Source organism: Esox lucius, chromosome 14 (assembly GCF_011004845.1).
Source record: "Esox lucius isolate fEsoLuc1 chromosome 14, fEsoLuc1.pri, whole genome shotgun sequence".
Classification (NCBI taxonomy): Eukaryota; Metazoa; Chordata; class Actinopteri; order Esociformes; family Esocidae; genus Esox; species Esox lucius.
The window spans coordinates 34,322,660-34,349,949 of NC_047582.1; the positions used below are offsets into that span (position 1 = coordinate 34,322,660).

Below are 27,290 nucleotides of genomic sequence, written 5' to 3' on the forward strand. Positions count from 1 at the left end.
TCCACGTGCATTTTTCAAGAAAAAACAGCACTCTATATAATAAGGACAGGAAGGATGTGAAGTATTTGAACGTGCGTTTCAAATTCTAACATATGTGTAGCCTACGTTTTGCCTTTACATAATATTTGCACTTTTTTCATTGTTTTCGGTGTTATTTTAAGCATTTCAAAGAGGAGCCGTACAAGAGCCAAATGAGCAGGCACTTTCAGGTAAACGGATCCAGAAGAGCCGACTCACCAAAAAGAGTATTCGGAATGCCTGTAACTACTGTAAAAAATTACACAGAAATCCCACGATCTTTTCATTGTCGGAACTAACCACAAGAGGCCGCTGTTGTTTAGCGAGCTGACGATTCAGCAAGACAAGGCACTGGCGAACAGATGTTTCAAGTTCAAGTTTTTTGGTCGCAAACATCAAATTCTGACCGGTGTGTCGACATTCTTGTGTTTCAGCCCCTAAACAGTGCTTTTCTGTAAAAATAATAAGGTAATACATTGACCACAACATTATTTAATACATAAGTATTGACTCGAGTAGCGTACAAATGCATGCATTGCTGTTAATTCAAATAGATTGTCAGTGACAAGGAGCTCATCAGTAACTGTGAGTGGGAATGCCATTGATTGGTGTCACCCTTTGTTTTTCCAAAAACGAAATGTCACTGGTAACCTCCTGGACTGTGTTATATGAACCTTCAAAAATAGGGTTTGAGGTAAATGGATCACAAGGGCCATTGTGTAGGGGTTAGGGTGGAGGAACGGGCATCTGGTCATTACGTGCAGACCTTTAACCACAGAAGGTCCCATCTACCTCCCTACTGCAAAGTGGAAGAAGGCCTCAACTGCACTGAGTAAAACCTGGAGGCCTTGGTCATTCCCCACGGTGGCCCGGCAGTACACCAACAGAAAGACAATGTGAGGGAGGGAGATATAAACAAGAGAAAGAGAGCCTCCATCAACCTCTCCTTGTTTTGCTCTGCCTTCATCTTTCACGTTTTCCACAGCAGGAACCCCCAATGAAAGTTGACTGTGTGTGTGTGTGTGTGTGTTTGTGTGTGAACACGTATGCATGAGTGCATGGATGCCTGCTCAATAAACATACACACATTTCACAAAATTGTGCATGGTACGTATTTCTGACACCTCATCCACTGTGGCCTGTCAGAGACGAGTTGTTGCCAGGAAGTCCCCCAAATTCAGGTAGCCCTGAATTAACCCAGGTATGGCCTGCCCCTGTCCCTCAGGCCCCGCCCCTGCCCTGCCCCTTAGGCCCCGCCCCTGCCCTGCCCCTTAGGCCTCACCACCCTATGATTACGGAGGCAATGAGCCTTGTTGTTATAAAGCCAGATTACTCCCAGGTTAGGTTCAAAATAGCACCGTCTTCCCTATGTAGGGCACTACCCCTGCAGTTGCCCATTCAGAGTAGTGCACTACCCCTACAGTTGCCCATTCAGAGTAGTGCACTACCCCTACATTTATGAAACAGGGGTGGAGAGAAACTTTGTTTCAACTGCTGATTACTGCTTTAAATATTTATTTGTTGAACTGGAGCTGCACAGTTCCTTTCTGTAATGATGTAATGATCTACCTGGGCCAGAGAAAAGCAGAGAGCAGATGGGAGGACTATGACATCACAGTGGGCCAGAGGAAAGCAGAGAGCAGATGAGAGGACTATGACATCACAGTGGGCCAGAGGAAAGCAGAGAGCAGATGAGAGGACTATGACATCACAGTGGGCTTGAGTAAAGCAGAGAGCAGATGAGAGGACTATGACATCACAGTGGGCCAGAGGAAAGCAGAGAGCAAATGAGAGGACTATGACATCACAGTGGGCTTGAGTAAAGCAGAGAGCAGATGAGAGGACTATGACATCACAGTGGGCCAGAGGAAAGCAGAAAGCAGATGAGAGGACTATGACATCACAGTGGGCTTGAGTAAACCAGAGAGCAGATGAGAGGACTATGACATCACAGTGGGCTTGAGTAAAGCAGAGAGCAGATGAGAGGACTATGACATCACAGTGGGCCAGAGGAAAGCAGAGAGCAGATGAGAGGACTATGACATCACAGTGGGTCAGAGGAAAGCAGAGAGTAGATGAGAGGACTATGACATCACAGTTGGGACCAGAATAACAGTTAATTAACAACATAGGCTCCCAGACACCATTTTGAACATATCCCTGGTTGTGCGAGCACATTCTTCAGATTCCAGTTTAGGGCATTACTACTTAGCGGAGAAAGAGGTGCAGAGAGGGAGAGGACAGAGATGGGAGGGGGACGAGAGGGAAAGGGAGGAGAAGACTGGAGGGAGGAGGGAGGGGGAGGAGAGTGAGGCGGGAGGAGACAGAGGGCGGTGAGGAGAGAGTGAGGAGGGAGGAGACAGAGAGGTTGTAATGCTTCACATCCAGAGCAGCAGTGAAAATAATCACCCGGCATCACTGTTTATTTTCACCTGTCTACTCTTTCTGCCCACTGTGTTTGGGGGTATTATGTGTGTGTGTGTGTGTGTGTGTGTGAGGGGTGGAAACAGGGCTGATTAGGTAGCACTAGGGTCAAGCTGGGGTTCATTTTTGTAACGTGACCAATCAAAGATTAGTTTCACCTCTAGCTTCCCTGCCTCTCACCGGCCCCAAAACACAAACACCTTCTCCATTAAAAGGGTCTAGACAGCCAGACCAGCTGTGATACAGTATTTATTCACTCGCTTTTGTTTTCTACTAAACTCCCAAAGTCCCAAATGGCCCCATGCCACCTATGGGCCTTGGGCAAAAGTAGTGGACTACAAATGGGTTAGTGCCATTTGGAACGAAGCTCTCCGGTCCACTGAGGTCTGTCAAGTGTGAACAGAACGGGACATAACACACTCATCCGGTATGCAGCCTTGAAAACACAGTCCCGACCTCCAGGGTTCACCGCTGAGACTCTAGACAAGACGGGACACAGCCGAGTTCAGCCAGAATATTAGGCCGGTCTGTCAGAGGAAAGACAAGAGGGGAGCAGATCAAAGGAGAGGAAAGGAGGTGGGAGAGTTAGAGAGGGAAGGGGAGAGGAGGGAGAGAAAGCTCCTCCCCTCTCCTCCCTTTTCACCTCCTCTCCTCCCCTCCTCTCTTCTCCACAGCAGAGCTCCTCATTAGCCTCAGCAGGTGGTAAGAACATTCATGATTATATGGTGATTAGCTAAACCACAAAATTCCTTCTCCATTACTCGTTGCTGTCCCATGTTAGTGAGTGTGATTCGACATGCCCAACAGCTGCCAAACTGCACATATCTCAAACCAGTGAAATACTCTGCATTCTTAGTACAGCTTCCTGGTTCTGTGTTGTTAGCCTACATTCTATACATTCTATTCCACGTTGTTTACGATGGGCTGCATTCCACATTGTGCGTAAGTGAGCAAGGCTTGTGGAAACGCTATGTGCTGGATTTAGAGTTTGGTTAATCCAGACCTCGCTAGAATTAACCAAATGATAGCCGGTACACTTCCTTGTCTGTGCTTCGGGAGCCTGTGGGTACGCCAAATCCATGTTGTCATATTAAGCTTGGGTGCTGATGGGTAAGCAGACACTACAAAACCACCACACACACACACACACACACACTCTCCTGTTCAACAGAGACAGCTGGGTAATAAAATCAATAAAATCAAGAGTTTCAACACTGGGGTTGCGTCATCTTTGGGACCATTATGTCAACTGACTAACAACATATACTTCACCATACCACACCTCACCATGCCACACCTCATCATTACACACCTCATCATCCCACACCTCACCATACCACACCTCACCACACCTCACCATACCACACCTCACCATGCCACACCTCATCATTCCACCCCTCATCATACCATACCTCATCATTACACACCTCACCATACCACACCTCACCACACCTCACCATACCACATCGAACCATACAACACCACACCATACCACACCTCATCATACCACACCTCACCCACCACACCTCACCATACCACACCTCATCATACCACACCTCACCCACCACACCTCACCATACCACACCTCATCATACCACACCTCACCCACCACACCTCACCATACCACACCTCACCCACCACACCTCACCATAACACACCTCATCATACCACACCTCACCCACCACACCTCACCATACCACACCTCACCCACCACACCTCACCATAACACACCTCATCATACCACACCTCACCCACCACACCTCACCATACCACACCTCACCCACCACACCTCACCCACCACACCTCACCATACCACACCTCACCCACCACACCTCACCATAACACACCTCATCATACCACACCTCACCCACCACACCTCACCATACCACACCTCACCATACCACACCTCACCCACCACACCTCACCATACCACATCGAAGAATACAACACCTCACCATACCAAACCTCACTACACCTCACCACACCACATGATACCACATTGAACCATACCACATCGAACTATACCACACCTCACCATACCACATTGAACCATACCAAACCAAACCTGACCACACCTCACCATAGCACACCTCACCATACCAAACCTCACCACACCTCACCACACCACATCATACCACATCAAACCATACCACACCTCACCATACCAAACCCCACCACATCTCACCATAGCACACCTCACCATACCACACCATATCACACCCCATCATACCAAACCACACCACAACTCACCTCACCACACTTCACCAAACCACACCTTACCATACCACACCTCACCATACCACATCGACTTATACCTCACCACACCACACCTCACCATACCACATCGACCTATACCACATCTCACCATATCACACCCAATCATATCATGCCACACCTCACTACAACACACATCACCATACGACATCAAACCATACATCACCTCACCATACCTCACCATACCACACATCACCGTCCCACACCTTGCTGCCCCACACCTCACTTTACCAAACCTTGCTGCACCACACCTTACCACATCTGAACATACCAATCTGAAATGTACCAGTCTTGGGCTAGTGTGCTGGTGAACAGGAATGGAATGATGAGACCAGAATGCAAGAAAGTCAAATCCCAGTCAAACAGTCTAGCATTTAGAGTCATTTATTTTAATAATACATTACATTACAGACACATATAAAGAACAAGAACATTTACGATGTGGATTACTTTAAAGTTCGTACGATATATTAGAGTTGTTCTGCGTTATCGTGTCACAAACAAAATATCAAAACACTAAATAGAAAAAAAGATAAAAAGATGTACCTGTTGACTACAACTATTATCGTGCTATCTAAAAAAACAAAACTAGATAAATATAAGACAAAAAAAGTGGTTTACAGCACAAAGTGTATTTAATTCCAGTTGTAAAAGTAAACAGACTACGCTTCGAAGATACATAACATTCATCTGAAAATGTTACATTTAATGACTTGAAAACAATATGCACAGAGTTTTAAGTCAGGGTTAGAATGAGGCTCCGGTGTCACCTGAAGACATATACTGCACTATGGCCCTGGTCAAAAGTAGTGTACTAGATAGGGAATAGGGCGTCATCTCTCCATAGAGTCCTGGTTAAAAGTAGTGTACTACATAGGGAATAGGGTTGTTATAACTCTCTGTGTGTGTGTGTGTCAGAAGGTTTGGGGTAAGGTAGAAGATGACATATTTACATAATGTACTGTACGAACTAATGAAATACACCTATCATCTACAACTGATCAGCCATGATAGTTACAGTATATATTATATATTAGAGGGTGTTTGGTGTTATTAGGCCTACTTTCTTTGGCTTCTTTCAGAATTTTTCCAAGTCAAGAAGAACTGGAGATGATTTAGAATAAACAGAGATGCTTTAGAAGAACTGGTAATGCTTTATAATGAATTGAGTTGGTTTAAAGGGATTGGAGATGCTTTAGAGAAATAAGAGATGCTTTATAATGAATTGAGTTGGTTTAAAGGGATTGGAGATGCTTTAGAGAAATAAGAGATGCTTTATAATGAATTTAATCGCTTTAGAGGGACTGGAGGCTTTAGAAGTGTGAACACATTAAGCTCTGTTGAACTATCTAATTAATGACAGCAGGAGAACATATTCACTTGCTCAAAATAATAGTTATTGCCCTCTTGTGTGAAACCACTTCAGGAGTGTATCTTGATAATAAATCCGGGTGTGTTTTGTACAAAACCCTGTGAGACAAATCCGAGCCTCCTCTATGGAGAAAACACACCGGCACGATGATGGCCCCCCACCACAGGACACTCACAATGTGGTGCATCACTCCTTCCTCTCAGATTTAAGCTGACAGGGCCGTGAGTAGCCAGGTGAACAGAGGCACTGGAATTTAGAGAACACCCCCAAACTCCATCGGCCGCCTCAACACAGACGGGACATGTCGTCAGAGAGGAGGTCATTTCCTTTAAAGGATGAGTAGGCAACATAAATACGTGTCAAAAACACACACAACAGAGTGATCAGATGAGCTGTTAAAAGGAGATGTGGTGAGGTGTACTTGTGTGTGTGTGTGTGTGTGTGTAGGAGCAGCTGACCGTATAGGTTGGTCTAGGACAAACAGGTGGGTTATAGGGTGTGTGCTGGGTGATGGTGGGTGGCTATGACAGCTCGGTGTGGTAGTGATGGTGTATCAGCCCATTGAAGGACCATGCTGAATGGAGGTGATGAAGGTGACGAAGGTCATCAGCCGGGCCTGGTCGTCTGGGCGCTACTCAAAGTAATTTCAGATACTTTGGCGATGTTTGATTGAGCTAGCCCGGCCACAACGGCAAGGCCACAGCCAACGGTCAAAGTATCCGAGAGGGTTTTGAGTGGTCCGTTGAACCCAGGCGAGGTAGTCCAGGACTTCACACCACGTAGTTGCTGTCGGCCAGCCGGTTGGCCTCAGGCACCTCCTTCACCTCCTTCACCTCCTTCACAGAGGACGTGTGCTGCGGAGGCTTTTGTTTCGGGGCAGATGAAAGGCGAGGTGTGTTAGGGGCTTCCCCTCTGTACCCTGGTGGGGGAGACGGAGGAAGGAAAGGGAAGGAAAGGAAAAAGAGAGAGTGAGAAAGAAAGAAAGGGAGGGAGGGAGGGAGGGAAAAAGAGAGAGTGAGAAAGAAAGAAAGAAAGGGAGGGAAAAAGAGAGTGTGAGAAAGAAAGGGAGGGAGGGAGAAAACAGAAAATGTAATAATGATTAGTGGAATTGGTAGGTGATGTAATTGGTGATGTTAAACGGCTTGAAAATACAATAGGAACAGTAAAATTGTTTACTATACACATGGTTTAAGTAAGCCACATGGCACAAGGGGGTGTGGCCAGTATGACCAATATACCACGGCTAAGAGCTGTTCTTAGGCACATACAGTGAAGCTAGGAGATTTAGTTTAGAGTGAACTAATTTATTCTTATAGCAGTGGACTAAGTCACCAAGTCACTATTAAACTAACTGACTCTTATAGCAGTGGACTAAGTCACTAAGTCACTATTAAACTAACTGACTCTTATAGCGGTGGACTAAGTCACTATTAAACTAACTGACTCTTATAGCAGTGGACTAAGTCACTATTAAACTAACTGACTCTTATAGCAGTGGACTAAGTCACTAACTCAATATTAAACTAACTCACTCTTATAGCAGTGTCGTCCGTGCCAGCCTTCCTTGCACTGGCACTTGTTAGGTTCCACACAGGTTCCTTGGGCTCCGCAGCTTGGCTCACAGACAGCTGCTCACACACACACACACACACACACACACACACACACCACAAAGCAGATCAAATACACATTTTCTTATAACAATAAATATGAAAAATTATTTCAGAGGACAGCAGTGACCAGACAAGAGTGTGTGGATGTTACCCAGGTGAATGGAAATTACTACAACTTAAAAGGCATACCAGTGAGGTTTAGGGTAAAGGTTACATTTGGGATTAGAGTTAGAATTAGGGTAAGGGTTTACTTGTTAGGTTTGGGTTTGCAGTTAGGAGTCATGGTTAGGATTTGGTGAGCAGGTTTGATTTTTGGGGTTAAGGCTAGGGTTAGAGTCAGTTAGAGATTACAGGGTTAGGGAGTGGGGCATTTAAAATGGGAAACGCGTATGCGTGGGTACTGTCTGGACTTACCCTTTGAACAGAGGTCACCATGAAAACCCTTGGCACATTTGCATTTGTTTTTGCCAGAGCATCTCCCCCCATTCCTGCAGGGCTGACGGCATTTACCTGCAGACACAGGAGGAGATCAGTCCATGGAGGAACGCTGGGTACAACTGGCCCATTATGATTGAGTTGGCTCTGCTTCAGGTGCAATGGAGAATCAAAATGTATGGTGATACACACAGGTAGACCAATGATGTTCAACCCACAGGTAGACCGTTGATGTTCAACCCACAGGTAGACCGTTGATGTTCAACCCACAGGTAGACCACTGATGTTCAACCAACAGGTTGACCAATGATGTTCAACCCACAGGTAGACCAATGATGTTCAACCCACAGGTAGACCGTTGATGTTCAACCCACAGGTAGACCGTTGATGTTCAACCCACAGGTTGACCAATGATGTTCAACCAACAGGTAGACCGTTGATGTTCAACCCACAGGTAGACCAATGATGTTCAACCCACAGGTAGACCACTGATGTTCAACCCACAGGTTGACCAATGATGTTCAACCAACAGGTAGACCGTTGATGTTCAACCCACAGGTAGACCAATGATGTTCAACCCACAGGTAGACCACTGATGTTCAACCCACAGGTTGACCAATGATGTTCAACCCACAGGTAGACCGTTGATGTTCAACCCACAGGTTGACCAATGATGTTCAACCCACAGGTAGACCGTTGATGTTCAAACCACAGGTAGACCGTTGATGTTCAACCCACAGGTTGACCAATGATGGTCAACCCACAGGTAGACCGTTGATGTTCAACCAACAGGTTGACCAATGATGTTCAACCCTCAGGTAGACCAATGATGTTCAACCCACAGGTTGACCAATGATGTTCAACCCACAGGTAGACCGTTGATGTTCAAACCACAGGTAGACCGTTGATGTTCAACCCACAGGTTGACCAATGATGTTCAACCCACAGGTAGACCGTTGATGTTCAACCCACAGGTAGACCAATGATGTTCAACCCACAAGTAGACCAATGATGTTCAACCAACAGGTAGACCGTTGATGTTCAACCAACAGGTAGAAGGACTGTGGAAGCTGTCCCAGAAAGTTCTAACCCTTCTTTCATTGTAAGAACCAGCCCACACTGTTGGTGTGGATGTGCGTTGTTTGAGGATTGGGTGATGAGTGATGAAACGTCAGATGAATGCCTCTAATTCACGTTCTGTCAGGACAGTTCTGCTGTTCCCCTTACGGACAATGTTGTGTCAAACTATTAAGTATCCCCATTCGCCTCTGCACCACGGGGGTTTAGGAGACAACGAGTTAGTGTCCTAAAATATATGAACTTCCCTAATATCCTCTGTAGTGTGAACTTTTTTACTGTTTATAGCGGAGTTAGTTGCCATTTGGGATGCATGGAAATCATGGAACTGGGGGAGTTAAAAATCGATTGGAAAAAAGTTGAGGCGTAAAACAGAAACTCAACACCTTGCAACAACGATACCCAGGTGTGAGCAGAGCCATGTCAGAGATCACATCACGCCTTCAGATTTCATCAACACCTGCTGAATCTCAAGCAAGGCTTTGTTCTCACACATATCAATGACATATCAGTGACATTCACATCCGTGGATCAGAGACAATGGGGGAGGCTCGGAACAAAAAACAAGAAAGAGAGAAACAGACAGGGAAAAATAGAGACAGAGGGGGAGGGGGGGATGAGACAGAGAGAGAAAAAGAGAAGGGAGAAGACAGAAACAGATGCAGAGAAGGTCTGAGACAGAGAGGGACAGAGGCAGAGAATGACAGAGGCAGAGAGGGACAGAGGCAAAGAGGGACAGAGGCAAAGAGGGACAGAGAGACAGAGGCAGAGAGGGACAGAGAGACAGAGAGAGTAAAATAGAGATGGGGACAGCTCCTAAAAGCTCCATGGCAGTTCCTGGTCCTTTTCTCTAATCAAAGCATGTTTCAACTTCACAGAAGATTGTTGTGATGTTGTTCTGCTTCAGAAAGCGGTGATACCTGTGATTGTTGTTGGATTTGATGTGATCAGGTATCAGGCGGTTTTAGTCTTTACATGGTTAGGGACACGCAGGCTGACTGACGGACTGACTTTGAACTGGAGATCAATTAACAAATAATTTATGCTGAAAAACCCCATCCCTTCCACGTCTTAAATGACACCAGTAGTGTCCGGGTCTGCAGCAGTGGGAGCAAAGTCTGCAGCAAAGGAAAACAGCGTCATTTGGGACGTAGGCTGTCCTTTTGATCCGGTCTTTCAGTTGTAAAACATTATGACAGAGCTGTAGGCAACCTGGAATAAACACTGGTTTTAAGACAGGATTTGGGTTTGCGTTGGGTTATCCATACGTGAGCAGTTGTAATGGAACATTTAACCACAAGGATTTAGTTACAGTGGATATGAAAAGTCTACACACCCCTGTTAAAATGCCAGGTTCCTGTGATGTAAAAGAATGAGACAAAAATAAATAATGTCAGAACATGTTCCCCCTTTAATGTGACATATAACGTGAACAATTCAATTGAAAAACTAACTCAAATCTTTGAGGGGGAAAAATACAAAATAAGAAACTCACAATAACCTGGTTGCATAAGTGTGCACACCCTTAAACTAATACTTTGTTGAGGCACCTTTGGATTTTATTATAGCACTCAGTATTTTTGGGTAGGAGTCTATTAGCATGGCACATCTTGACGTGGCAATATTTGCCCACTCTTCTTTGTAAAAGCATTCCAAATCTGTCAGATTGTGAGGACATCTCCTGTGCACAGCCCTCTTCAGATCACCCCACAGATGTTCTATTGGATTCAGGTCTGGGCTCTGGCTGGGCCATTCCAAAACGTTAATCTTCTTCTGGTGAAACCATGCTTTTGTGGATTTGGTTGTGTGCTTTGGGTCATTGTCGTGCTGAAAGGTGAAATTGCTCTTCATCTTCAGCTTTCTAACGGACGCCTCAAGGTTTTTGTTAATGTCCAGTTCTTGGTAATGTCTCTGTTGTGCCATATTTTCTCCACTTGATAATGACTGTCTTCACTGTGTTCCATGGTATAGCTAATGCTTTGGAAATTATTTTGTACCCTTCTCCTGACTGATATCTTTCTTTTTGTACCCTTTGATACTTTGGAAGCTCTCTGCGGACCAAGGCTTTTGTTCTGAGATGCAACTAAGAAAATGTCAGGAAAATCATACTAGAACAGCTGAACTTTATTTGTGATTAATCAGAGTCAATTTAAATTATGGCAGGTGTGTAATAACTTCTATTTAACATGAGTTTGAATGTGATTGGTTAATTCTGAACACAGCCACATCCCCAGTTATAAGAGAGTGTGCACACTGATGCACCCAGGTTATTGTAAGGTTATTATTTTTAATTTTTCCCCCTCAAAGATTTCAGTTTGTTTTTCAGTTGAATTCTTCACATTATAGGTCACATTAAAAGTGGAAAAAGTTCTGACATGATTTATCTTTGTCTCATTCTTTTACATCACAAAAACCTGGCATTTTAACAGGGTTGTGTAGACTTTTTATATCCACTGTATGAACATGTATAGCTCCGGAAAAAATTAAGAGACCACTGTACCTTTTTCTTTCCTTTCCAAAAAAGTCGAGAAGGAAGGTTTTGAGTGAGGAACAGAAGGGTTAAAATTAAGAGAACACTGCAAATTGAATGGTCCTGTTCCTTACTCAAAACTTTTGGAAAGGAAAGAAAAGGTGCAGTGGTCTCTTAATTTTTTACAGAGCTATATATATAAATATTACATATATATAACAGTTCTATAATGGTTGTATTTCTATAGTGGTTGCAGTTCTCAAGTGGGTGTATTCCTCCAGTGGATCTATTTCTATAGTGGTTCTATTTCTCTAGAAGTTGTATTTCCATAGTGGTTGTGTTTTTCTAGCGGTTCCGGGTGACTCTTAACTCACTGTTCTCACAGCGTGCTCCCTCAAAGCCTGGTGAGCAGATACATTTCCCTGGGTGGAAACAGGTCCCTCCATTTAAACATATGGTGCTGCAGTTAGCTGGAGAGAAAAAAAGCAATAACAACTTTAGTTAAATGTACTGTACCTTCATTTTATAATGAAGGGATGTACAAAACAGCAGGAAATGCTTCTTTAAAATGTCAACAGACCTAACAAAAAAAACTTAATTGAATGTGAGTAACAATAAAAATGCTGTGATTTTAGGGATGATCCAACTGCTGGGATGCAGGCTTTGGGCCTCTTAGTTGGGTTTGTTTCTGTGCTACACTGCTGGGATGCAGGCTTTGGGCCTCTTAGTTGGGTTTGTTTCTGTGCTACACTGCTGGATTGTACAGAGGCTGGGTTATTGCGGTATGATCCAAGTGGGTCCGATCAGAAAATTGGCAGCATAGTTTGACAGATGTAATTTAGATGTAAGTTCTTTGTCCACCGTGAGAGGAAATCTTATTCTGTTTAATCTTTTGTCTTGAAATGTTATCACATGAGACATTATTCTGTTTAATCCTTTGTCTTGAAATGTTATCACATGAGACATTATTCTGTTTAATCCTTTGTCTTGAAATGTTATCACATGAGACATTATTCTGTTTAATCCTTTGTCTTGAAATGTTATCACATGAGACATTATTCTGTTTAATCCTTTGTCTTGAAATGTTATCACATGAGACATTATTCTGTTTAATCCTTTGTCTTGAAATGTTATCACATGAGACATTATTCTGTTTAATCCTTTGTCTTGAAATGTTATCACATGAGACGTTATTCTGTTTAATCCTTTGTCTTGAAATGTTATCACGAGACATTATTCTGTTTAATCCTTTGTCTTGAAATGTTATCACAAAAGACATTATAACGTTATTTGAGTTATGTACAGTATACTATTGCTTCTAAATGTTTGGATAATGTCCTTCATTTTATAAGCATAAACATTTAATATGCAAAGACATTAAAAGAACATTTTAATTTACTGTGTACAAACTTAACATGATGATGACCTAGTACATATCTACTAGGTCTCCTTGGACCCAGCACAATCATTTTAAACATTTATTGGAGGATTTTTATTTTTGTGTTGCTTGTAACTGCTTTGGGTAATTCAGGTTCCTGTGTTATCAGAGGAATAAACTCTGTGTAACAATTTGCTCCTGTATTTTTTTGTTTTGTTTTGTCCTTTTTGTGTCATTTCTTCATCTTTGTACCTCAACTGTATGTGTAAACATTTATATGCAGGGCCCAGCTGTAAAAGAGACCTTGATCTCAGTCTGTGTTCCTTGTTGAAATAAAGGTAAAAAAGAAAATCAAAAACATAGGAGCTGAAGTAAATTACCATACGCTACGCCTACCTTTGTCACAACTGTCTCCATAGTAACCAGGTGGACAGATACACAGACCCGGACTCATGCACAGACCCCCGTTCAAACACCTGGGCAGACACAGGGCTGGGGAGGAGGAGGGAGGAGGGGGAGGAGAGGATGAAAGAAAGTAAGGAAAACACAAGAACTATCAGCATTCTCCCCCACTGAAAATTATATTTAAGACAGGGAAACAGATGAATGCAACAGGTGGGAGATGTAACCACCTATGCTTCAGATGATACACAACTCATCTGTGAAAAGAAATGGATTTACTTTCACTTAGTGTGAAAGTAAATTCATTCCTTAATGACACACTGTAAGGCAGTATGTTTGTCTAGAGCTCTATGAATCTGGTACTAGTCTATCTAACCCCTCTGTTTGGTCCTAGTCTATCTAACCCCTCTGTCTGGTATTAGTCTATCTAACCCCTCTGTCTGGTACTAGTCTATCTAACCCCTCTGTCTGGTACTAGTCTATCTAACCCCTCTGTCTGGTACTAGTCTATCTAACCCCTCTGTCTGGTACTAGTCTATCTAACCCCTCTGTCTGGTACTAGTCTATCTAACCCCTCTGTCTGGTACTAGTCTATCTAACCTCTATTTAAAGCCCTAAATAAATGGGAAACAGATGCTTGTTGCCACCCAACCAGCCAGCTTTCTCCAATGTCATTATTGTCTTTCTTTACTGGAAAACCTTTAAAATACATTCTCTCCCTATTTAACTGCTCTGCATGAAGCCAGCTTTACAGTGCTTTGTAATTTACATGATTATTTTTAGTTGCGGAGCCTTGAGGCAAAGCTAAGTCACCGCGAGCATAACCTTTACATGTACATGATTGTGTTAGAATGCATTGTGGAGGCTCTTTTTCTTGTGTCTGTAAATGACAGGGCTGAGCTCCTCTGGTTCTTCATGCTGCTGTCTTTCTCGAACCATTCCTATATTCCTTTCTCCCATTCTGTTGTGGAGACATTTTTAGGAAAGAGGAAAATATTCCCACCCATTATTGATGTCGGGTCATTACAAGAAACCCTGTTCAAAGCTACGAGACTTCCCACATCAAGGAAGACGTCTCCATGGATGAAGCTGAAAGCTCAACGTGACAACTTAGCCGGGCAGAATGAACGTAGCCGTGTACCTTTCTCACAGTGCGGGCCATAGAAACCATCCTGACACTCGCACACTTGTCTCGCATTGCAGAATCCACCGTTACGACAACCACCTGGACATTTAGCTGCAGAGAGAGAGAGACAGAGACAGAGAGACAGAGACAGAGACAGAGACAGAGACAGAGAGACAGAGAGACAGAGACAGAGAGAGAGCAGAGACAGAGACAGAGAGACAGAGACAGAGACAGAGAGACAGAGACAGAGACACAGAGAGACAGAGACAGAGAGACAGAGACAGAGAGACAGAGACAGAGAGAGAGCAGAGACAGAGACAGAGAGAGAGAGAGACAGAGACAGAGAGAGAGAGAGACAGAGACAGAGAGACAGAGACAGAGACAGAGACAGAGAGACAGAGACAGAGACAGAGAGACATGAAAGAAGTCAAACGACAAGGTTGAGATTAATAGGGAGCTGGTCGTTCCTTCCTTTTCTCTATCTCAGAGCACCACTTCAAGGGAAAACACACATTCCACCACAGAAGGGAGATGCCACTGTCCGTGTCCCCAACTGACCACTATTCCCTCTAGTGCTCCACTTCTGGCTAAATCTAGTGCACTACACAAGGAGAAGTGGACCAATCTGGCTGCGGACGTTGATTTCCGCAACCGGGCTGTGGGATCAAAGCACACTGAACAGCATCAGACCACAAAACATTGTCAGAAGAAGCCCTTTGAGGTGGGTCCTGAGCGTCAACAGACCTGTCAAACCCTTGCTTCCCTTTTACTTCTGGAGATCCGTCGGTGAGTGTCAACTCACAAGCCCATTCACCTAAAATAGGGCCCTTCTTGACACTGGACCACATATGCCACCGTGCGCTAGGGTATAGTGTGCCATTTTGGACACGGACCTGTCGTTCTGAACAGGGACTCCAGACATGTGGCCGGTCACAATAAGAAGACAAAGGCAGCTTCTGAAGTGGCACGCTCTCCTGTCCTAAAAAAGGCCCCCCGGGCCATAAGCAAGTGCACATCAGAAGGGGAACAGGCTGCCATTTGGGATGCCCCCAGTCGGTGGTTACACAGAAAAAAAACTGACACAACTTCTCAGACTGACAATTTCCTCTCCTGTATTGAAACAAACACAAATGGTGTCCAGGTACATTGAATTTTATTCCACCAATATTTGTATTAATTACGTTGAATTTTGTTTGGCACCAATTTTGATCCTTATTCCATCCAGGAAATAAAAGACTGACCGGTGTCTGAAATGAAAGCGTTTGCAAAGCCCTAGTTTTGGCGACAGGTACGGTTACGGTTCACTACTTAGTGAGCAGGGGTTCTATACGGGGACGTGGGGGGGGGGGGGGGGGGGTGCCTGTCTCGTTGACTTAAAGGTGGAGGAGGGGTGTGCCTGGTTTCATTCTTTTGGAGGTTAACTCTCTCTGCAACCTGACAGTGATCTCCAGCATGCAGGCACAATGCCCCAATGCACCCCGTCCCAAAAAACAGCACACTAACTTTGACAACAACAGGCAACAAAAAGAGAACAGGATTTGAGACACTACTCCTACCGCTCCTATAAAGACAATCCAAACGGATTAATATTCCCTTTCATTCTTTAACACTTTCTCACATTCGGAAGGGGGGCGGGACACGCTACGTTAACGCTCGTTTTTGAAGTCTGGTTCGGTGTCACTGCTTCCTGTAACCGATATGAAACGCCCTTAGCTAGAATAATACCCAGCTGCCGTCTGGTCTGGAGCGGCACTTCAAATCCGGGTTCAAATGATAGTAATTTCAAACACGTTGGCTGGACTTTGTCGTGTCATTTACATTCATCATGTCATTCAGACTTGTTCTGGACTTGACTGGCACTGCCTGGATACAACGGGAAGAACAGAACCATCCTGAAACCTACACAAGGACCCGCGGGCGGACTGCGGACACATGTAGAGGAGTGGGAGCGCTGTGGGAAGCCCGGGGAGGGGGTCTGTTGTGTGCGATGGTCTGCGAGGCGTTAGGCACCTGTCACTGAGATATTTAGCCGGCAGCCTGACAGAGCTGTTTCCTGCCAGCCTTCCTTCCTGAGGTCAAAGAGCCACCGTCCAACCGGAAGGATCACAGGATCTCACATTTCTACATGCAGGGATCAGGGTGTCTCTGGAATGGGGGGGGTCAGGGTGGCTCTGGAATGGGGGGGTCAGGGTGGCTCTGGAATGGGGGGTCAGGGTGGCTCTGGAATGGGGGGGGGGGGTCAGGGTGGCTCTGGAATGGGGGGGTCAGGGTGGCTCTGGAATGGGGGGTCAAAGTGGCTCTGGAATGGGGGGGGGTCAGGGTGGCTCTGGAATGGGGGCCAGGGTGGCTCTGGAATGGGGGGGTCAGGGTGGCTCTGGAATGGGGGGTCAGGGTGGCTCTGGAATGGGGGGTCAAAGTGGCTCTGGAATGGGGGGGGTCAGGGTGGCTCTGGAATGGGGGCCAGGGTGGCTCTGGAATGGGGGGGTCAGGGTGGCTCTGGAATGGGGGGTCAGGGTGGCTCTGGAATAGGGGGTCAGGGTGGCTCTGGAATGGGGGGGTCAGGGTGGCTCTGGAATGGGGGGGGTCAGGGTGGCTCTGGAATGGGGAGGGTCAGGGTGGCTCTGGAATGGGGGGGTTGGGGGGGGGTGCAATTGGGTGTGTGTGTGTGTGGGTGGGTGGGTGTGTAGCTTACTCTTTTTTCTCTTACCCAGGCCTGCCAGTCTCCCCACTCCTCAACCCAATTTCTTTCACCTTTTCCCTCTCTCTCCCCATCTCCTCTCTCTCCCCTCTCTCTCCCTTCTCACTCCTCTCCGTCTTCTCTCTCCTCTCTCCCCTCTCACTCCTCTCCCCTCTTCTTTCTCCTCTCCTCTCTCTTCTAGGCCCTCCCTCTGCAGCTGCCACGGTTCACATTACATCATGGCCTAGCTATATGACATCAAGGCCTAGCTTTATGACATCATGGCCTAGCTTTATGACATCATGGCCTAGCTATATGACATCATGGCCTAGCTATGGCCTTTGTACTGGTTTTTGATTGGCAGGTGACTCCTGCTTCTTTCTCTCCCACTCAACGTCGCTTACCCACCCCCCTGGTCACATCCCCAGTACCCCACCAGACCCCTGACCTATCTACCACCACCCCTAACCCTGACCTATCTACCACCACGCCTAACCCTGACCTATCTACCACCACCAACCTTGACCTATCTACCACCACCAACCCTGACCTATCTACCACCACTAACCCTGACCTGTCTACAACCCCTACCCCTGACCCATCAACCACCGCCCCTAACCCTGACCTGTCTACCACAACTAACACTAACCTGTTCAGCCATCACCACACCAGTCCTCAATTCTCCCTTTTCTCCCAGATCCTGATGCCAACTCTTCTCCTCGTAGGTAATTAAAAACAGTGACCTTAAAAGGGAGATCAATTCTCACCTCTCTGACAGGTCTTGAAGAAGATGGCGTTGTGGGGTGTCCTCAGAATGATGTTCCCACCGGCATCCATCACCAGGATTGTCACCTCAAAGGCTGCTACTCCATCCTGCTCACCCAGACATGGGAAACCCACCTGAACCACTAAATACACACACAGAATACATGCATTATCATTAACATTACTTGACCTGGTAGTTGACTGAGAACATGTTCTGTTTAATAACAACTTCCTGGGAATACGCCACTCCAGGAAGCAATGTGTTCCCCGGAAGGGTGATAGTTCTGCCACCAGGGGAACCCTTTGAAGGACCCATTTTGTTCCAATTGCAGTAGAACTATTTTGGGTTCCTTGTAGAATCTTTTCAGAGGTTTCTGCATTCAACCCGAATGGATTCAAATTGGAACCAAAAAAAGGTTTAGCTGTGGAAACAGCCTAAAGACATTTTTGGAAGTTTTTAAGTGTATATGCTATGACAGTCATCATGCTAAAGCCCCAATTAAATGAATATTTTATTTCTTGATGGAATAACTTCCAGTGTGCAGTTATGCATTTTATTCCAGCAAAGCATTTTTTTATAATAGCCTTTAACTTTTGAGAACCTATAAAAATTTAAATTAAAGCTAGACCATCAGCCTCCAATTCATTTTGGTAAAACCTTTAATCATGAGAAAGAAACTAGAGTAAGTAAATGTTCACTGAATAGCATGAAATGTGCTTAAAAAAAAAAATTTATTCTCTGTTTCAAGTTAAAAAAAACAAACAAATGTTATTTAAACTAAAATCCCAAACCGTGTAAAATTGCAGACATTTCACAGCTGTGCAGACAACCCAGGTGTACCAGGGACATCAGCAGTGGGGAACAATTCTGACTAATGTCCCATGAAACTTCTCTCACCTGAAGGCTTGTGAGGTACAGAGCCCAGTAAAGGCACGTTCACTGTGGGGTTGTCCATGACGTCCAGATCCAAGGAGCGCAAAGCCTGGAACTCATAGAAGTACTCTGCCTGCAAACAACATGAACGGAAAAAATCCTAAACTCATGTATGATAAGGGCTAGTTTCACAGACAGATTGTGCTGAGGCATGGACTAAACATCAATCTCAGTGCAGAATCTCCACTGAGCTTTATTTATAACATCGCATGTTGTTTTTATTTGCTTGTTATTTTCTATTACTATATTTTCTTCATACTATTTCTATCTGCTACAAAGAAATTGCTTCGTAGCGGTGGACCCCTTTGGCCAGCGGCATTAAAACCCTGCAGGAGCTGTGTGTATTTTGCCCTGATCTGAGATAAAGATGAACACCCAGACTTTCAGTGAGACAACTGCTTACTTGAAGGGAAGAAGTTGCAATGGTGAGCAAACAGACAGCTGGCGTACATGGGAAACAGACAGCTAGCGTACATGGGAAACAGACAGCTGGCGTACATGGGAAACAGACAGCTGGCGTACATGGGAAACAGACAGCTGGCGTACATGGGAAACAGACAGCTAGCGTACATGGGAAACAGACAGCTAGCGTACATCGGAAACAGACAGCTAGCGTACATGGGAAACAGACAGCTAGCGTACATGGGAAACAGACAGCTTGCGTACATGGGAAACAGACAGCTTGCGTACATGGGAAACAGACAGCTGGCATACATGGGAAACAGACAGCTGGCGTACATGGGAAACAGACAGCTGGCGTACATGGGAAACAGACAGCTGGCGTACATGGGAAACAGACAGCTAGCGTACATGGGAAACAGACAGCTAGCGTACATGGGAAACAGACAGCTTGCGTACATGGGAAACAGACAGCTAGCGTACATGGGAAATAGACAGCTAGCGTACATGGGAAACAGACAGCTTGCGTACATGGGAAACAGACAGCTTGCGTACATGGGAAACAGACAACTTGCGTACATGGGAAACAGACAGCTAGCGTACATGGGAAACAGACAGCTAGCGTACATGGGAAACAGACAGCTAGCGTACATGGGAAACAGACAGCTTGCGTACATGTGAAACAGACAGCTAGCGTACATGGTAAACAGACAGCTAGCGTACATGGTAAACAGACAGCTTGCGTACATGTGAAACAGACAGCTAGCGTACATGGTAAACAGACAGCTTGCGTACATGGGAAACAGACAGCTAGCATACATGGGAAACAGACAGCTAGCGTACATGTGAAACAGACAGCTAGCGTACATGGGAAACAGACAGCTAGCGTACATGTGAAACAGACAGCTAGCGTACATGGGAAACAGACAGCTAGCGTACATGGGAAACAGACAGCTAGCGTACATGTGAAACAGACAGCTAGCGTACATGTGAAACAGACAGCTAGCGTACATGGGAAAGCCACCTACTCCTAACTTCTCATTGTCCGCTGGCACATCGTACTAGGCTGATGGGTCTCTCAGCGTCCAGCAGACCTTCTTCTCTGGACGGGCCATTGCCCTGAAAAGATTTTCCCTGAAAGGTTTCCCCCTCAGAGACCGTAGCAGGTGGGATGCTTCTCTCCTGGGCCGGGCCAACCAGCCATGGAAACACGCCCATGTCTGGGGTGGGACTCAGGGACGGTGGCCTTCTACTGGGCCAACATCCGTGGTGAGAATCATAACAGATTCAGCGCACTGGATCATGATGTCCCAGAGCCATCGTCCCTGGTGGGCTTCGTCAGGGGGGTTTCTTCTTCCTCTGCTCACGTTGGGGTCCTTTTATATCCAGTGGTCTGTGGAGGGCGTGTCAAAGGAACCGTGGGAGGGGCTAGGGATGTGCTAAGGGCTCCAGGTCTGTATGCTCAACTGCAGGCTGGCATCATAGTGAGAAGCTCTAGGGTCAGATCAGTGGAAGTCGGACATGGATTTATTCAGGATTTGCCTGAACACGGAAAAACTGATTCTCGGTCTGAAAACAGTTGCGTTACCATGTTACTAGTAGATGTTTGAGCCGACGGTTTGTCTCTCATATGTATCAGAGATTCACATTATTATTGTTTTGTTGAACAACATGTTCCCTCGCACAAATAATTTGTTATTCAAACTGGTTTCTTTTATAGAAACAAATGTTGTCTTTCTTCTCAGTTTAGAATATAAATAGTTCTAGCCACTTTTATGTCAGTCCTTGATTATGGTGATATGCTATATATGCATGCCTAAGCCTCAGTACTAAAACCACTGGCTGCTGTTGATCATGAAGCTGTGCGTTTTATTGCTGGCATGAATGTTCGCATGCATCGTCTTTTACACAGAGAAGTTGTCTGGGATTCTCTGGCATCCAGAAAGGACAGACCTTTGTGGATGTTTGTATACAAGGCTTTAATGTAGAAAATTCCAAACTATCTTAAGAATTAATTGGAAAATCTGTCAAATGTGTTCTCATGACTGGTTAGTCTGAGACACCTGGTGGGTTCATTCAGAGTTTGGGAAAACTGCTTTTGTCTACTGTGCAGCTTACTCACAAGTGTTTTGCAGAACAACTTAGTTAGATATTTTGGTGCCTGCAGGACAGTTCAAATGCATGATAAGTGATCTTTTTCTTCTTCAATGTATGTGAATGTTTTGCATAATTCTGTTCTTCAGATTTTATTTTTATGTTTTTATTATTTTATTTGCAGTAGCACAGAGCTCAGCTGTAAAATAGCTTTTTTTTATTAGATAGACTGAAGACTCATAGAATCATTTTGGCTGCAGCAGACGGGAATGGAAATAAACGGAAGTATTCAGGCTGCAGCACAGAGACACCGCTGGAGTTTCAGAGTCTAGCCTGTAGGGGGCACTTTCCCCATACAGCGTTGCTGAAACAAGTTGACTATCACTGTAGACCATTTGAAATCTGGAGCAAAGCCATATTATGAAAACCCAGAATCGTGACATAAACTATAAAACAGTCAACCATAAAACACTGCACACAATCTGTTCATCTTCCCAATGACGTTGCGGAAAGACAGTGACGTAGTTCACGGTTTGGGGGACCTGGCCGAGAGCCCAAACCACTGGAGAGGGCAGGGCACAACATTTGGACATGCGTCCTAAATCTTAACAAAAATTCAGCCTGAGTCAATGGGCTCAGTAAGTGTTTTGGGGTGTTGGGGGGTGTTTTGGGGTGTTGGGGTGTTTTGGGGTGTTGGGGTGTTTTGGGGTGTTGGGGGGTGTTTTGGGGTGTTGGGGTGTTTTGGGGTGTTGGGGGGTGTTTTGGGGTGTTTTGGGGTGTTGGGGTGTTTTGGGGTGTTGGGGGGTGTTTTGGGGTGTTTTGGGGTGTTGGGGTGTTTTGGGGTGTTGGGGGGTGTTTTGGGGTGTTGGGGTGTTGGGGTGTTTTGGGGTGTTGGGGGGTGTTTTGGGGTGTTGGGGGGTGTTGGGGTGTTTTGGGGTGTTGGGGTGTTTTGGGGTGTTGGGGGGTGTTTTGGGGTGTTGGGGGGTGTTTTGGGGTGTTGGGGTGTTTTGGGGTGTTGGGGTGTTTTGGGGTGTTGGGGGGTGTTTGGGGTTGTGTGGCAAATTCATGTGTGTCTGAGTGTGTGTCAGTTTGTAGGTGTATATGTCCTAAAGTGTGTGTGTGTGTGCTGTTTGCATATCTGTGTGTGTTGCGTGTTTTGTGTGTGTTTGTGTGCGTGCGTGCATGTATCAGTATGTAAGCGTATGTCCTAAAGTGTGTGTGTTTGTGTATTTCTGTCCCTATGCTGGTTTGAGAAGAACAAGTGTCTTCATCCAACCATTCTTCCCAAAGACACATGGCCCCTCACTCTAAATAATGTCTTCCCCCACTTTGAAAATTACACACTTGTCAAGTGATTGTGGCGGCTCTGCAAAACATACGGGAAAGAAAGAGCCGGCCTGGAAAATAGAGATGAAAGAGAGTGAAAAAGGGAGACGCAGCGATTTTCCCTGTATGCAGCGAATCCTTCCCAGTGTAAAAGGCCTGGGCGTCTGATGAAGGGAAAAGTACACAAGGAGGCTGGAGAGAGAGCAGACTAATCCTGCAGCTGAATGGTAATAACCAACACAGATAACTCTCACCGCCAGCTTCTGTGCCCCAGGCCTTTGTTCCTGGGCCTCGTCTGCTGCCTTTGAAGTGGAGGGCTAACAGAGACCAGGGAAGTGTAGGCCCCCCTCTCACTCTGTAACCATCTCTCCAGCCCTCTATCTTGTCTTTGTGGGTTACCCTTTCTGGTCTTTGTGGGTTACCCTTTCTGGTCTTTGGGGGTTACCCTTTCTGGTTTTTGGGGGTTACCCAATCTTGTCTTTGTGGGTTACCCTTTCTGGTCTTTGGGGGTTACCCTTTCTGGTTTTTGGGGGTTACCCAATCTTGTCTTTGTGGGTTACCCTTTCTGGTCTTTGTGGGTTACCCTTTCTGGTCTTTGGGGGTTACCCTTTCTGGTTTTTGGGGGTTACCCAATCTTGTCTTTGTGGGTTACCCTTTCTGGTCTTTGTGGGTTACCCTTTCTGGTCTTTGTGGGTTACCCAATCTTGTCTTTGATGGTTATCCTATCTTGCGCCATCTATCAGTGGTTGTCTTTTATGTCAGAGGTGACCATGCATAGCTGGATGTTAATTTGACTAGATCAGTATCGACTCTGTACATGTCAACTCCTCCCTCATCCTCATTTTAAAGTGCACGTCACCTGAACAATAAGAATCTAGAAGAAGAAGAATCAAAAGGAAGATGAGGAGCAGAAGAAGAAGATTGTGTTCCTTGTAGAAGAATGGTCCTGGTCCCCCCCACCCAGGGAGCTGTGAGGTCATGGCTCTCTGACCTGTTTACAATGTAACACGTGGCCCCCAAGGGCCCCTGGGGAACCTCCTGGGGCTTCTTCTGGGGAACCTCCTGGGGCTCCTCCTCGTTGGGGGGGGGGGTGCTCTTAACACAATGGTTGTATCCAAAATTGCATCCTATTCCCAATGTTGTAACTAGGGCTAGAAGTTGTACACTATGAAGGGAACAGGGGGCTATTTTGGACGCATAAAAATGTTTCCTATCTGGAGGAAAATGCCTCTTTCTATTTTTCTTTTGCCCCACCTACTTCTCCTACACTTTCTTCTTCTCCTATTCAAATCTTTATCCTCTTATTTATTCTTCTCCTCTTTTGTTTTCATCTTTGTTTTCTTGTCCTACTCGTTTTCTTCTCTTCCTGGTCTTTCTTTTTCACCTACTCTTCCATCTCATCTCTTATCTTTTTTTTTTTCTTTGTAAAAGATGCACACAAAAAAAAAAGCAATGATGGAAAGTTCACCAATATCAATGTTTTTAAGAGAGTGTTACCATAATCTTTTAGGACTATCTTTCATTCCTCCTTCTTAAATGATTTGTCAGAAGCAAGAGACTGCTACCCTACCGTGTGTGCTCCGGGTGCTTGTTGTTTCTTGAAGCACGCGGGCTTTGAAGAACAAAAAGAAGAAATGCCTTATCTGTATCATAATTGCATTATCTACCATAGGTCATAAATACGTTAGCGCAACAAAACATTTCTGCCTCTAGCTGGTTGTTACTCTCTTAACAAAATATTATGAACAAGGCAATAACACCAACGCACAAAGCGATTCCAAATGGAACTTTCTTCTTCCCCTCATCTCCAATAAAGCGCGCGGTTTGAGTCTGGCACGCGTCTGAGAATTTGACCAATGTTTTCGATGCGCAGATGGACCAGATGTTTGGCACATGCCGGTAGAGGCGGACTCGCCGCAGCCCGGCGCTTTGATCCGTGGCGGCAGGTCCGCAACACCAACACGTAAAATACCGCAAGTGATGGGAATTACAATATTAAAAAGGAAAATGGTCAGAGAGCTGGAGCTGAAAAGCATCTGCTGTTACCGCGCGCAGAGCCTTCTCTCTTTAAACCCCGAAATATCGTTGTTTGATCAGAAGGGAAGGCGTGAGAAAAAAATTGTTTGGAAGAAATGTGGCCCATCAAAGAAGACTTTCGAGCATAGTAGCTTTCGGCAACTTTCCTCACATTTCCCTGATATTCCTCAGATATTCTTCATTTTTACTGGATAAAAAGTCCACATAATTAGATGGAATTCATTGGCCGTTAACTCAACATTGAAAGAAAAACAATATTTGTCTTGTTTATTTAAATAATAGCTGCATCCTTGTTACCACAATAACATTGCGCACTATTCACAGTATGTGCGTAGGCTACAATTACGCGCATGTTCTCAAATCAATAGCTTTAGCAATTCGCTAGCGACAATAATAATTAAAACTATGGCAATAAATGAAATCAAATTAATATAGACGATTTATATTTTTTAAATTGCAGTAGTCCATGGACGTTTCCTACCTGTTTTGTGGCTTGCCAGGTGAAATTCACGTGTTGGATATTGACAGGTATAGCGGGCATCCTCTGCTGTGCCTTTCTGAAGTCAGTTGTGAATGGAGCCATCTTTCCCTCTGACACGATCAAGATATCCTCCTCAAAACCTGTGCGATAACACAACCTACACATTTACAACACGAACAGCAAATATATCCACATACGAAACAATGCATTGTAGGCTTCAACCCATATATAAGTATTCCAATTAAAAAACACAAGTGTCATTCAAAACTAATTCTAGTATAACTGTAGGCTATATAACTAGTAATTTGAATGCCACAATCCAACTTTTTCTTTAGTTAAAAAGCCCACATGCCCTAGAAACCTGATTAAGTGAGTATCCTGCCTCCACCAACATCAGTTAATTGCACATAAACGCTTCTCACCAATTAGGATCCGGGCTTGGTTGGCATCAATCCACATGTACAAACTTCCTTGGTCTTGCACAGCATTGGACAACAACCCCCCCAAAAGTATAAGAAAGCACGTTTTGAAGGGGGACAGAAAAGGCGACTGTGTCTCGGTAGCCGACATGATGACGAGTTGCTGATTCTCAAATATAAATTATCTAATCCTTTAAATGTTTCTGTTCTGTTCTGCCGTTGTGAAGTTGTGTGTCTGTCCCGGGCAAGGTCGGCTCTGTCCGCTACTCTAGTCTGGTGTGCGGAGAGCAAACCTTATTAATTGAAAGAGATTCCTGTGCCGCGTCGCGAGCTACTTGCAAGAGCGCTGCAGGGAGGGCATATGGCCGCGTGATGGCGCAGTTGAACATGAGACGTAAAGACCCCGGACAACTTCAGTTTGACTCCTTTATTCAGTGGGAAGTAACTGGTTTAGAATGTTGACAAATAATCACCATCACTTTAAAGACGTATTTAATGGTCTGCATATGTCTACTTAACAAGCCTAGACACATAGTTCAAGAGGTTTTACGCACAGGGCTTCTGCACACCAATCCATGTGAAGTCGATATAAGTCGGCATACAAGATAATCACATTAGGAATTTAATGACATTATATGGTAACTCCAAAAACATGTTCCTTGCATTGATTGAATTCAAGAACCTATCAACTGAAGAAAATAGAGGGAGAGATGGAGGAGGTTGTGTAGTAGGGATGGTTGGGTGGGCTTCAAGACAAATCATCTTCCTGTGTGGTCTAAGCCTATAAGGCTCATAAGCTCGCGAAGGTAAACACTTAACCCTGTGGTATGTCACCTGCATGCCTTACTCAAAAGGATGGTATTTGACCGGGTTTGAGGGAAACAGGCAAGAATGCCAAAATAAAAAAGACACAGGTTAAAACATTGCATTCCAACAAAGTTCTGTCAGTTACACTTCCAAATCAATTGGTTAGGTCACAGACTTTGATTTTTGATGCAGCCCTTTACTATCATGTTTTTCAATAATATTAATTCAATATTTTATTCATGTTTAAATAAAACTAGTGGTATCGGGTACAAACCGGCGTGTACTTATATTAGCCATGATATGGGCCGTAATTATGTTCTAATTAAGCATTTATACTTCCAAACAAATAATTAACCACATTGTAACGCCCTCACCTGGTCGATTGGTGACATGACAGTCTATCAAGCCTTCATGCACCAAGGTGTTTTTACAAAAAAGATGCATTTTCAAAACCCAATAAATAACAGGCTATATTGTGAGATGAAACCACAGTTATGCTACTTTGAGACAAACCTCTGAAATCATTATTCATATCATAACTGGATATTTGTAAAACGTTGAACCATGTGCACAGTCACACACACAATACACACACGTGTGTGTTTTTCTCAAAACATTCTCCTGTAGAGAACCCCAACCTAGTTAACAGTTCTTCTAAAATAATTAATATGCTTTCCAAAAGACAACGCAGAATCTTTCTTCAAACATATATATACACATATAGATATAGCGTGTAAGTAAAAATGTATTTTAACTAGGGAC

The 27,290-nt window shown here is 44.8% G+C and overlaps 1 protein-coding gene across 2 annotated transcripts; it reads right to left on the reverse strand.

Annotated features, from left to right (window-relative positions):
• Positions 1-5,158: 5,158 nt before the first annotated feature.
• Positions 5,159-26,718, reverse strand: wif1 (wnt inhibitory factor 1). Of its 2 annotated transcripts, XM_010898993.3 has the most exons (10): positions 25,725-26,717; positions 25,303-25,442; positions 18,930-19,038; positions 18,034-18,174; positions 14,605-14,700; positions 13,458-13,553; positions 12,058-12,153; positions 8,116-8,211; positions 7,621-7,716; positions 5,159-7,007 (listed from the first exon to the last, which is right to left on the reverse strand). In XM_010898993.3, the coding sequence occupies exons 1-10, from the start codon at positions 25,870-25,872 to the stop codon at positions 6,859-6,861; spliced, it is 1,167 nt and encodes a 388-aa protein (XP_010897295.1). In that variant the 5' UTR covers positions 25,873-26,717; the 3' UTR covers positions 5,159-6,858. The 2 variants fall into 2 exon arrangements, with proteins under 2 accessions (XP_010897295.1, XP_019908702.1); XM_020053143.2 differs by lacking the exon at positions 14,605-14,700 and having other exon boundaries at positions 25,725-26,718.
• Between the last annotated feature and the right edge of the window lie 572 nt (positions 26,719-27,290).